The sequence below is a fragment of the Myxocyprinus asiaticus genome, chromosome 1, assembly GCF_019703515.2.
Source record: "Myxocyprinus asiaticus isolate MX2 ecotype Aquarium Trade chromosome 1, UBuf_Myxa_2, whole genome shotgun sequence".
NCBI lineage: Eukaryota > Metazoa > Chordata > Actinopteri > Cypriniformes > Catostomidae > Myxocyprinus > Myxocyprinus asiaticus.
In genome coordinates this window covers 16,309,016-16,322,065 of record NC_059344.1, presented here as the reverse complement: position 1 = coordinate 16,322,065, position 13,050 = coordinate 16,309,016, and the positions used below count along the sequence as shown (strand labels likewise).

Sequence of the window (13,050 nt, the reverse complement as noted above, 5' to 3'; positions counted from 1 at the left end):
TGTAAAATGTAATTTGTAACACATTCAGTTAGATTACTCAAGGTCAGTAACGTATTCTAAATACTTTGGATTACTTCTTCAGCACTGGTAGATTTTTTCACTTGTTTTGACTATAAAAACTCTGTCAGTACAGTAAGACAAAATACACATGTTAAAAATACATTCTCTGAAAAACCTAAATATCTTATGCAGTGTTGTTTCTAAAACAAGATATATCAAATTGATCTTGTATTAAGGATTTTTAGATATTTTTACAGGAAAACAATACAAAAATTATTAAGAATACGATTTGTGACCTAATATCAAAGGTCTTACTAGAAAAAAAAATTATGATCCAACGTGAATTTTCTTGATAAAAAAAATATGATTGTGTCTGGTAACGTGCATGTAAAATGGCTAGAAATAGCATTTTAGCTTAGCTTAAAGCTGACAATTTATACAAGGTTTATTTCTATTTCTTCTGCTCCAAACTTACTTCAAACTTACTTCTCTGTCTGCTCGTATGAATGTAACACATCATGAGAAAGTGTTTCACCGCTGTTCAAATGCACTTTGATCGCATCATTTATATGTATAAATGTTTTCCATCTGAAAGGACTAAATATTAAATGAAACAAATGACAATGAAATGCAAAGTAATCTCTTCAGTAATCAAAATACTTTTGAATGTAACTGTATTCTAATTACCAATGATTTAAATTGTAACTGTAGTGGAATACAGTTACTTATATTTTGTATTTTAAATACGTAATCCCGTTACATGTATTTTGTTACTCCCCAACCCTGGCTATGTATGAGTTTCAAATGTTTGAACCAATGCATAGCAACTTCTCACAATAATTGCCACTTATGTTACAATGTTATTGTTATTTTTGTGTAACAAAATGTGTTTACTATTGACATCATCTGTATCAAAGTTTGTTAAAGCTTTTTTGCACTGTGCATGGGAGCAAAGCATTCTTGTTTTCATGGTTCATCGCATCTTTAAACTCGACATTTACAACAGGATGTGGTCTAAAAGACACTTGTGCTTTAGCTCTCAATCTCCAGCTAAAGGAAACCATGTGCCATTGTACTCTTCCTGTGCAGAATCAAAGTCTGTATGTACATCACATGTACATAAGTATTCACAGCCTTTGCTCAATACTTTGTTGAAGCACCTTTGGCACCAATTACAGCCTCAAGTCTTTTTGAGTATGATGCTACAAGCTTGGCACACCTATTTTTGGGCAGTTTCTCCCATTCTTCTTTGCAGGACCTCTCAAGCTCCATCAGGTTGGATGGGGAGCATTGGTGCACAGCCATTTTCAGATCTCTCCAGAGCTGTTCAATCGGGTTCAAGTCTGGGCTCTGGCTTGGCCACTCAAGGACATTCACAGAGTTGTCCCGGAGCCACTCCTTTGTTATCTTGGCTGTGTGCTTAGGGTCGTTGTCCTGTTGGAAGATAAACCTTTGCCCCAGTCTGAGGTCCAGAGCGCTCTGGAGCAGATTTTCATCAAGGATGTCTCTGTACATTGCTGCATTCATCTTTCCCTCAATCCTGACTAGTCTCCCAGCTCCTGCCGCTGAAAAACATCCCCACAGCATGATGCTGCCACCACCATGCTTCACTGTAGGGATGGTATTGGCCAGGTGATGAGCGGTGCCTGGTTTCCTGCAGACATAACGCTTGCCATTCAGGCCAAAGAGTTCAATCTTTGTTTCTCATGGTCTGAGAGTCCTTCAGGTGCCTTCTGGCAAACTCCAGGCGGGCTGTCATGTGCCTTTTTCTGAGGAGTGTCTTCCGTCTGGCCACTCTACCATACAGGCCTGATTGGTGGAGTGCTGCAGAGATGGTTGTTCTTCTGGAAGGTTCTCCTCTCTCCACAGAGAAATGCTGGAGCTCTGTCAGAATGACCATCGGGTTCTTGGTCACCTCCCTGACTAAGGCCCTTCTCCCCCAATCGCTCAGTTTGGCCGGGCGGCCAGCTCTAGGTAGAGTTCTGGTGGTTCCAAACTTCTTCCATTTACAGATGATAGAGGCCACTGTGCTCATTGGGACCTTCAATGCTGCAGAAAGTTTTCTGTACCCTTCCCCAGATCTGTGCCTTGATACAATCCTGTCTCGGAGGTCTACAGACAATTTCTTGGACTTCATGGCTTGGTTTGCACTGTTAACAGTGGCACCTTATATAGACAGGTGTGTGCCTTTCCAAATCATGTCCAATCAACTGAATTTACCACAGGTGGACTCCAATCAAGTTGTAGAAACATCTCAAGGTTGATCAGTGGAAACATGATGCACCTGAGCTCAATTTTGAGTGTCATGGCAAAGGCTTTGAATACTTATGTATATGTGATTTTTTTCGTTTTTTATTTTTAATAAATTTGCAAAGATTTCAAACAAACTTCTTTCACGTTGTCATTATGGGGTGTTGTTTGTAGAATTTTGAGGAAAATAATGAATTTAATCCATTTTGGAATAAGGCTGTAACATAACAAAATGTGGAAAAAGTGAAGCGCTGTGAATACTTTCCGAATGCACTGTATATATATAAATATATACATACATACGTACTGTATCCTGTATGTATGTATACTGTATGTTAACTTACTTTAATGTTGCCCACTGCCAGTGTTGGGTGTAATCCATTACTAGACCAATAATTTGGCAAAGTCACCACCTATGTTACACACGGAAGTGGTGGCAAAGTCAAAAAGACCGGCGCGAACAGAAGTTCCCTATCGATTCAGTTCACTTCCACATTGTGACTCGCTAGGGGATTTCTTCCCCGATGAAACCCTTGTACAATAAAGCCAATCCTGTGATTGGCAATGTTATTTAAGCTCCACCCTTTAGGCGTGCAGTTGGCCTATGTAAGCGGGTTCACAAACACCATTTCTTCAGAATTTTCTTCCTTCAAGACTGAGGACATCTTCTGTTAGATCCTGCTGGTCCACACAGGGAGGCACGGTGGGGCCGTGAGGTAGAGATGGACGCTTTCGAGGAGGACTTTGTGGTGATGCAAACCCCATGAGCCCCCGGAGCATCCGATACAACGTCCTCACCTGTGCAATATGCATGTGATGAGCTCCGGCCCTCTATTGGAGTGCATGGTCATTATGTTTGGTGGCTCTGACGATGGGGATGAGGCTTTATCCCTCGCATCATCAGGTGAGTGGTCCACAGATGATGTCGCCACCCCTTCCCCTAGTGAGGGCGAGGAGGGTACACACGCCACTCACAAGGAGATTCTTCATGTCCTTTAGGTTGAGGAGCTCGGTCCTGAGTGATCCCCTCCAGAAGAACTGCAAAAATCTCGACTGGATAAGTGGTTCCTGCAAACTGGCAGTCGCCAACAGACACAAATTTTGATACAAAATTTCCCCACGGCAATTTGTTGGGAATGGGATATATGTCAGAATGTTGTTTTTATGTGTCACACTTCAATAAAGAATGTGTTGCCAAAAAAAAAAAGAAAAGCCTATTGTAAAAACATGGGTCGTGCTTACATTCTCAATAAAAGTGGTATATCCTCTTCGCGTCTCACATACCCCTCACATTGTGGCCAACCGCTTCCCATTTAGCAAGCAAAGCACCCATTGAAAATGATCAGTCAGAAGCAGATCTTATTGTACATCCGTCCACAGGACTGGTTTGCTTCAGTAGATCTGAAGGATGCTTACTTTCATATACAAATTGCGCCGCACCACAGGCGGTTCTTGAGATTTACGTACAAGGTGACTGCGTATCAATTCAAAGGCGTTCCTTTCGGTCTGTCTCTGGCTTCTCGCATGTTCACGAAATGTATCGATGCGGCACTTTCCTCTCTAAAAATTAATGCATTTTGAATGACCTCAAGAGTTGGCTATTACTGCCCCAATCAGATGCTCTACTGAGCAAACACAGGGACCTGCTGCTTTGCCATCTGAAAAACCTAGGTCTAAATATCAACTGGGTGAAAAGCACACTTTCCCCCAGTCAACAAATCTCCTTTTTGGGAGTCAGGCTCGATTCCATGAGCATGCGAGCGTACCTCATGAACCAGCACGTTCAGACCATTCTCCATTGTCTGTCTCAGTTCAAACTGGGGAAAACAATTCCTCTGAAGTCATTTCAAAGAATACTGGGGTTTATGGCAGCAGCATCCACCATCATACCATTAGGTCTGTTACACATGAGACCTCTTCAGTACTCAGTCAACATGTACTGTAACAAGCCTGGCACCACAGGCGCATGCACATAACTCACAGCTGTCTAGCTGCTCTAGCACCATGGACAGCTCCAGCCTTTTACCAACAGGGTGTTATGATGGGTCAGATTTTCAGGCGAAAAGTAGTGACCACAGATGCGTCCAACACTGGTTGGGGTGCGGTGTGTGATGGTCACCCAGCTTTCGGCTCCTGGACAGGTGCGAAGCTGGCGTAGCACATCAACCGCCAAGAACTGCTGGCTGTATTTCTAGCCTTGAGGGCTTTTCATTCCGACGTAATGAATCACCATGTGCTGATTAGTTTGGACAACATGACAGTAGTGGATATAAATTGCCAGGGCAGAACTCGATCACTGAGAATGATGAGCCTGACGCAGTGCCTCCTACAATGGAGTGGGTGCCATCTCCTTTCCCTACGTGCAACGTATGTCCCAGGTCACCTGAATTGCGGAGCAGATCTGCTGTCGTGCCAGGGTGTGTTACCAGGTGAGTGGAGACTTCATCCTCAGACAGTTATGAGGATTTGATAAAAAATATTCAGCAAAGCGGAAGTCGAATCTGTTTGCCTCCACTGAGGATGCCCACTGTCCCCTTTTGTACTCCATGTCCCAAGCCCCACAGGGGGTGGAAGCTCTAGCCCATAAATGGCATACGAAACGCAAATACACATTTCCCCACATTTACGAATCACAGAGTGTGAATTACCCTATTGTCGTAAAAGCACATTCAACTAGAGGCATGGCCTCTTCATGGGCATGGACAAATGGTGTGTCCTTACAAGACATATGTCTGGTAGCAGGCTGGTCTTCGCAAAACATGTTCATGAGGTTTTACAACATAGACGTGGCATCTATCCATTCACAAGTCCTTTCAATATAGAGCGCTCATTCACCTACCTTCAAAAGTGAGCCCAAACCTTTCTTGGGAAGGTTACCTGATAAATATTCATATGGTCACCGGTATGTAGACTGTGATTAAATTACCCCAATTCTTGACATTTAATCGTAGAAAACATTCCCTGTCTTAGGTCAGATAGGATCACTACTTTATTTTAAGAATGTGAAATGTCAGAATAATAGTAGAGAGAATTCTTTATTTCAGCTTTTATTTCTTTCATCACATTCCCAGTGGGTCAGAAGTTTACATACACTTTGTTAGTATTTGGTAGCATTGCCTTTAAATTGTTTAACTTGCTTCTCACTATAAGTTGCTGGAATTTTGGCCCCTTCCTCCAGACAGAACTAATGTATCTGAGTCAGGTTTGTAGACCTCCTTGCTCACACATGCTTTTTCAGTTCTGCCCACAAATTTTCTATTGGACTGAGGTCAAGGCTTTGTGATGACCACTCCAATACCTTGACTTTGTTGTCCTTAAGCCATTTTGCCACAACTTTGTAGGTATGCTTGGGGTCATTGTCCATTTGGAGGACCCATTTGTGACTGAGCTTTAACTTCCTGGCTGATGTCTTGAGATGTTGCTTCAATATATACACATAATTTTCCTTGCACATGATGCCATCTATTTTGTGAAGTGTACCAGTCACTCCTGCAGCAAAACACCCCCACAACATGATGCTGCCACCCCCATACTTCACGACTGAGATGGTGGTCTTTGGCTTGCAAGCCTCACCCTTTTTCCTCCAAACATAACAATAGTCATTATGGCCAAATAGTTAAATTTTTGTTTCATCAGACCAGAGAACATTTCTCCAAAATGTAAGATCTTTGTCCCCATGTGCACTTGCAAACTGTAGTCTGGATTTGGAGCAGTGGCTTCTTCCTTGCTGAGCAGCCTATCAGGTTATGTCAATATAGGTCTCGTTTTACTGTGGATATAGATACTTGTCTACCTATTTCCTCCAGCATCATCACAAGGTCCTTTGCTGTTATTCTGAGATTGATTTGCACTTTTTGCACCAAACTACATTGATCTCTAGGAGACAGAATGCGTCTCCTTCCTGAGCAGTATGATGGCTGCGTGGTCCCATGGAGTTTATACTTGCGTACTATTGTTTGTACAGATGAACGTGGTACATTCAGGTGTTTGGAAATTGCTCCCAAAGATGAACCATACTTGTGGAGGTCCACAATTTTTTTTTCCTGAGGTCTTGGCTGATTTCTTTTGATTTTCCCATGATGTCAAGCAATGAGGCACCGAGTTTGAATGTAGGCCCTAAAATACATCCACAGGTACACCTCCAATTGACTCCAATTAGCCTATCAGAAGCTAATTGCCTAAAGGCTTGACATAATTTTCTGGAATTTTCCAAGCTGCTTAAAGGCACAGTTAACTTAGTGTATGTAAACTTCTGACCCACTGAAATTGTGATATAGCCAATTAAAAGTGAAACAATCTGTCTGTTAACAATTGTTGGAAAAATGACTTGTGTCATGCACAAAGTAGATGTCCTAAATGACTTGCCAAAACTATAGTTTGCTAATATGAAATCTGTGGAGTGGTTAAAGAAATTAGTTTTAATGACTTCAGCCTAAGTGTATGCAAACTTCTGACTTCAATTGACTGTATTTACTTAAAATAAAACAAAAGTTCAAGTATTTGAGTCAGATTACAGAAAGTCAGATTAAAGTTGCACATTTCTAAAATAATATTATGTATGTAGAATACATTTAAAGCATGAATTATATTAAATGTATGTCTGTTAGCTTTTCTGTGACAGCTGATGAGTCTCTATTTGTAGTCATTTGTAGACCAATAATTTCTGAGTAACTTCCCAACACCTCCCACTGCTTTAAATTTGTGTATGGCACAAACATCTCCAGAATTTAGAATTTATATTTCACATCAAAATCAACATTTTCTTTTCCGTTTTTTGGTTTGTTGGTTGTGAAGGTCTTATAAACACACCTCCCACACCCACTTAATTACATGTAGCCTCCCTCCCTCCCTCTCTCTGTCTCTCTCTCTCTCTCTCTCTTGCTTGCTCACTCCCTGCCCCTCTTTCCTGCTTATATGATTGTGACATATTTGAATTTTCTATTTTATGCTCTCATGGGCTATGGATGTAAGAACAGTTGAATAGAGGTAAGTTATTATTGCTTAACTGATATTCAATGTATTCTGTATTATTATTATTAGGGGTATACCTCATATGATTTTTATTTGTTGTTTTTCTTCCCCCCCACCCCCCCATATTTTTTTGTTTTTCATTTCACCCACAAATATATTTATTTTTGCCTTATATACATGCCTGCTACTCATACAACCTCTGACAGTCTCTTGTTCTTCTGTCTATAAATGTTATTTGTATATTTCTATGTACTGTATGTAAATTTAGTGGCATATTATGCATGGGCTTTAGGTAACTTTAGGTGATTTCTGTCTTCAAACAATTTATTAGGCTAATTTTATTTAGGCAATTATTGGTCTCATATGGTTTACTTGTCATACTACTTTGGACAATCATACACAATGAAAACATTTGTTAGTGCAAGAAAATTGCTGTCATCCTACTGGGGCAACATTTATAGCATTCACAGCTGCATCAGCAAAACTTGTGAATTGTAGTAAGTGCTGTTAAGTGCTTTGAAACTTTTATTTATTTAAAAATGTCAGTTAATAGGCTGTGTTAGTGTAGAAGGGTATCACAGGGGGGTGCATTCAAATTTTCTTATGCACTGTAATGATGATGTTGAAAAATAAAGTGATTATTTGTCAGTTTTTTCAAAAACCAATGCAAGCATGGATATTTCCTGTGTGCTAGTGCACTGCAGTGGGTTTACTGTCAAACACTGAATGGCGGAAACACAATGTTCACATGGGCAAATAAGTCAGTTTATCGCAGATTCTATAGAACATGACTATTAGTGAATACCCACTTAAAGCTCAGGAATACAATGTGGATTGCTTCAAAATATTCATGCGTATCTAGCATTAAGTCCAGAATTCCTGATTTTTTTTAAAATTTTTTTATTTTGCATTGTATTCAGATATGTTAAAGGAATAGCAAGTCACTCCAAACCAAATAAGACTTTCTTTCTCAAATGGAGCACAAAAGGAAAAACAAAAATATAATATACTGGTGTGTCTATTCAATACAATGGCAGCTGATAGTGACACTTCAAAGCTCAAAAAGAAACCCAAAAGCATCATATAAGTAGTACTTGCCACTTATGCATCATATTTCAAGTCTTCTTAAGGCAAACAGTTGGTTTGGTGAGAAATAACCGAAATGTAAATCATTTTTCAGTGTGAAATCTTGACGTCTATGCAAAGTTTTAACTTACATTGACTTACATTTTATGAATGTGTAATCTGCTGACATTATTCATTATTTCAACCCATGTGCTTCTCTTTCTTTCACGCTACAGCCATGATGTCTGACACTGTTGATAGTAACAGCACCCCAACTGTCATTGCCCTCCTCTTCATATGGGTCATACTTGTTCTGGCTTTGGTGTACTTATATAAGAGACTAAATGCTGACACAAACGGACAGTACACTGTCCAACGCGTAGTATTCGCCGAAGGTGGATTGCGTGACCGATTGAGACAAGGAGTTGGGTCTGTGGAAAATAGATTTGGTCTTCACATTTGGCCTCAACCCCATGATGAAGAGCAGAAGGTCATTAGAGGTGACGACGGAAGGGATGAGGAGGAGGATGATAATGACAAGCAGAATGAAAGTCATGCCAATGAGGATGAAGAACAGGAAGATGATGATGTCAAAGATGATTCTTTGGATGACTATTCAAGCGTTGACCTGAGGGAGAAAGCGAACCTGAGAAAAGAGGACAAGAAAAGTGATGCAGAGGAAGTGGAGGAGAAGGAGAAACAAAATGAGGCAGCAGCAGGAGAAGAGGATAAACAGGGTGAAGAGGAGAAGAACGAGGAGAAAGTGGGGTTGCTTGTAGACCTCAAGCCATTTTCAGGTAGTGCTATTTGGTCTGAAGAGAACAAAGATGGGGGAAATGACTTGACTGCCTTATGAAAAGCACAGAGATGGGCAGAGACATGAGCTTAGAAATGAATAGGCCAAAAAACATTTGTCTTTGCCCAGTGAGTTCAAGTGTTACAAAACATTTTTGTACGTGAGTGCACAATTCCACACCATTTTTTTTTTTTTTTTTTTTTTTTGTAAGCTGTCAGGCTTTTTTATTTTCCTTTCCTTTTTCTGCAGATGTAAATATATTACAATAAAAATACTTTTCACGTAAATAAAGTGATTGTGAAAATGTCTAATGTTTTCTCTGGTTAACTAACATGTCCTCAAGACTGTTGATATACTGTAACATTAAAGGGATAGTTCACCCAAAAATGAAAATTCTCTTATCATTTACTCATCGTGTATGACTTTCTTTTTTCAGCAGAACAAAAACAGAGATTGTAGAAAAATATCTCAGCTCCATAAAATGCTAGTGAATGGTGACCAGACCTTTGTAGCTCCAAAAATCACATAAAGGAAACGTGAAAGTGATCCATACGACTCCAGTTTTTAAATCCTTATCATCAGAAGCAACATAATAGGTGTGGGTGAGAAACAGAACAATATTTAAGTCCTTTTTTACTCTAAATCTCCACTTTAACTTTCACTTTCAGATGTGAAAGTGAAACAAAACAGGCACCACATGTGACTGTCAGATGTAAAAGTGAAAGTGGAGATTTAGAGTAAAAGAGTCATTTGGATTACTCCTATGTTTTTTTTTTTTTTTTTTTTGGAGCTACAAAGATCACCATTAATTTGCATTGTATGGACCTAAAGAGTTGAGATATTTTTCTAAACATCTTTGTTTGTGTTCTGCAGAAGAAAGTCATACACATCTGGAATGGCATGAGGGTGAGTAAATGGTGAGAGAATTTTATATTTTGGGTGAACTATTCCTTTAAGGCACTGAACCTCCAACCATTTTGGGGCTGCAACCATGAAACCACACCAGAACATTTCGAGTAAGTTTAAATGTTCATGCGTTAGGTCTAGATGATTTCTTACGCATTCTGAGAAATGCTGTTTCAGCTCTGTTCTACCGTTTAGATGGGCTTGAGAAATAATAGAAATATGAATTCTAAACTGGATAGGTAAAGTTTGTCAAGACAAACTTTGAGGTTGGCTTGACAAAGCCTTTGTCTGAAAGTTTAAAACCGATAGACAGTCAAGTAAACCTTCAGATAAAACCTTCAGAAAGATAGATGGATATATTTTGTATTGTACATAAAGTATTAGAATGGTTGTTTAATTTTTTCAATTAAAGACAGTTTCAATTAACGAGCGTTTGTATGTAAATCAGTGGGATTTTATTTTTCATGGTCCGCCGTGCACAAACGGTTGTTCAGAACAGTCTGAAGGTCTGTGCCGAGTTTGGTGGATGTCGCTTGAAAGCTCTAGGAAGAGTAACAATCGATCTTTTTTTTTTTTTTTTTTTAAGATGGCTTAGCTGCTAAACTACAGATTTCTGGGAATATGGTTTTATGAAATCATATTATATAAACCTACAGAGATGCTCAATCTATCTTCCTTTAAAGTCGAAGTTTTTCCAAGTATTTTACAGAGGGGGATGTAGCTCAGTGGTAGAGCGCATGCTTCGCATGTATGAGGTCCCGGGTTCAATCCCCGGCATCTCCACTCATCTTTTCTCTCACGAAGACAAGAGCTGACAACAATGCGCAACAAAATTGTGAAATTAATTTAAATCCCGGTATATTCTCGTTATGCTATAGCAAAGGCTGAATATGCAGAGCTTTGTGTAGTAAGTACATAAAAACATCGAATGCACGTACGGTTGTATAAATGTGGGGAGGAGGCATTTATTATTCGGAAGTTGCACTTTTGCGTAGATCATTGGTCAGTTAAGCTTCAGTGGGCGTAGAACTCGACACTCCATTGGTCAGTTTAGCATCGGTGGGCGTGACCGTTGGCAGACGCACACAAACGATCGAAGAATCTTGCTAAAATGTCACATTCATTACTAGAATAAGAATAACGTTTAAATGTCTTCACATAGCAATAGGCAAAATGAGTCCCGTCATTTAAGCGGTCTTTAACAGGGCCCTGCGTCGACTGAGGATTTCAAGGCAAAATAATGCAATAATTAAATTAGCATTTTCCTCTGAGAGAGAAAAAAAATCTGGGACTATTGTTAAATTGCACGGATGCTTTTGCTGAAGTTAAGATGGATTCACCCTCGGAATTGTTTTGAATGCAACCGAGCAAACACGAACGATCTCTTACTGGTGAGTGCTTGCATGTCTTTTTTCATCGCGTTTTGGTGAAAATGGGCCTTTTGCTTTGCATTGTTGTTGCATCTCACACTTTCAACGTCAGTCCGAAAATATGGGGTTGTTATAACATGTTATAACTCACACATAACACGAGCAACACAACCACCATCACAAACTGAACCGCTACCATTTTATATATGAAGAGGGGGACTATTCGATCCGATCCAGGCTATGTGATGTGACGATCAGATTTAAAGATCCGCCTTGCAGATTTCTTTAAGGTGCTTTTTAAGGATGCAATAGCTGAAATGCATTACTAAAACGTCTCGCATACAACTTAACATTGTCCATAACATATTCTCTTTGTAGTCATATGAATCATGTGCTTATAAATGTGCACCTGCGCACGAGCGGGAATTAGTCGCTGCACAATAATGAACTGAGACGAGACACTATCATACGACATTATTTTGTGGACGTGATTTTTTTTTTCTCTGCACAGGTATGAGATGTTGCTAGCCTCGGCCGTGGTCGTCTGGGAATGGCTGAACGAGCACGGGCGCTGGCGACCCTACAGTCCGGCGGTGTCCCATCACATCGAAGCGGTGATCCGCAGCGACCCTCGCGGCGCCGGGAGCGTGGTGCTGGGCCAGGTCGACTCGCGTCTATCTCCGTACATCATTGACCTGCAGTCTATGCACCAGTTTCGGCAAGATACCGGTAAGACGATTTTTGAGCCGACATCATACCCTCATGTTCAATGACTGTGACATGGATTTTTCTTATCCCTTTTCTTATGCATGTTATTAATATGTTGTTATTGGTTGCTTTGAGATAATTTAAATGCACGTATAATCTCAGTGCTGGATTGTAAAGATAGACCGATAAATATCGACCAGGCCGATAATTGGCCTTTTTGAAGGCAGATAATAATTTTGAGATTTTGAAAAAAGGCCAGTAACTGTGCCTGCTTGGCAGATTAACCCTGAGCCGTGTGCACACTGTACGATTTTTACGATCCTTCACAATTGTTGCATGTCAGACTGTATGATATGATGAGATCTTGGGTTAAGGCCAATTACTCAGTGACATTATGTCAGACTATTCATTACACATTGTAGTAAAGACTTCGGTCTCAATCGCTCCGATTGACCATTGGCTGGGTGTTTTTTGATATCTGGTCATCTTAGGAGCAAACTTCACGACGGCAACGCAGAATTTCTGACACTGCCAGAACTTTATCGGATGCTAAGATTCATTGCAAAGGCAATTTATCGGCCATTGGTGAACATGTCACAATAAGCGATAAAAGACTAGAGATTTTGCCCAGGACAAGAGAAATGTTTACGATCCTCAAAATTAGTCTATAGGTGTGGTCACACATACCTTCTCATGGCGAAATTCCGAAAAATTGTTAGTTCCTCCTTGTGTCATTTCCAAAATATACGACAGCCTTGTTGATGGATAGTGCACATACACTCACCGAGCACTTTATTAGGAACACTATGGTCCTAATAAAGTACCCGACGTGGTCTTCTGCTGTTGTAGCCCATCCGCTTCAAGGTTCGACATGGTGTGAATTCTGAGATGCTAGGGCTGGGTGATACAGCTAAAAAATCTATCACGGTATAATGTTTCATATCATTCGGTATCGATAATTATCGATACATTTTATTAACCTTT

The 13,050-nt window shown here is 40.1% G+C and overlaps 2 protein-coding genes and 1 non-coding gene across 5 annotated transcripts in view; all 3 read left to right on the top strand.

Annotated features, from left to right (window-relative positions):
• Positions 1-7,108: 7,108 nt before the first annotated feature.
• Positions 7,109-9,388, top strand: LOC127453928 (nucleolar transcription factor 1-B-like). Its single transcript, XM_051720776.1, has 2 exons — positions 7,109-7,236; positions 8,523-9,388. The coding sequence occupies exon 2, from the start codon at positions 8,525-8,527 to the stop codon at positions 9,140-9,142; it is 618 nt and encodes a 205-aa protein (XP_051576736.1). The 5' UTR covers positions 7,109-7,236; positions 8,523-8,524; the 3' UTR covers positions 9,143-9,388.
• Positions 9,389-10,078: 690 nt separating this feature from the next.
• Positions 10,079-13,050, top strand: part of LOC127450913 (E3 ubiquitin-protein ligase DTX4-like) — a 28,099-nt gene continuing 25,127 nt past the window's right edge. Inside the window, exons 1-2 of one of the 3 annotated variants that reach the window (XM_051715474.1) lie at positions 10,079-10,098; positions 11,870-12,087. In XM_051715474.1, coding sequence (XP_051571434.1) covers positions 11,877-12,087 — 211 coding nt within the window. In that variant the 5' untranslated portion in view covers positions 10,079-10,098; positions 11,870-11,876. Of the gene's footprint in view, positions 10,099-10,838; positions 11,380-11,563; positions 11,649-11,869; positions 12,088-13,050 lie in introns of those variants that run through there. The other 2 variants (XM_051715431.1, XM_051715523.1) reach the window with 2 other exon arrangements.
• trnaa-cgc (transfer RNA alanine (anticodon CGC)) lies at positions 10,700-10,771 on the top strand. Its single transcript has one exon. It is a non-coding gene; the product is annotated as a tRNA-Ala (tRNA).

What these genes read in the sequence shown, in the direction of transcription:
- LOC127453928 (XM_051720776.1), top strand. Translation starts at nt 8,525, where the DNA reads ATGATGTCTGACACTGTTGATAGTAACAGCACCCCAACTGTCATTGCC.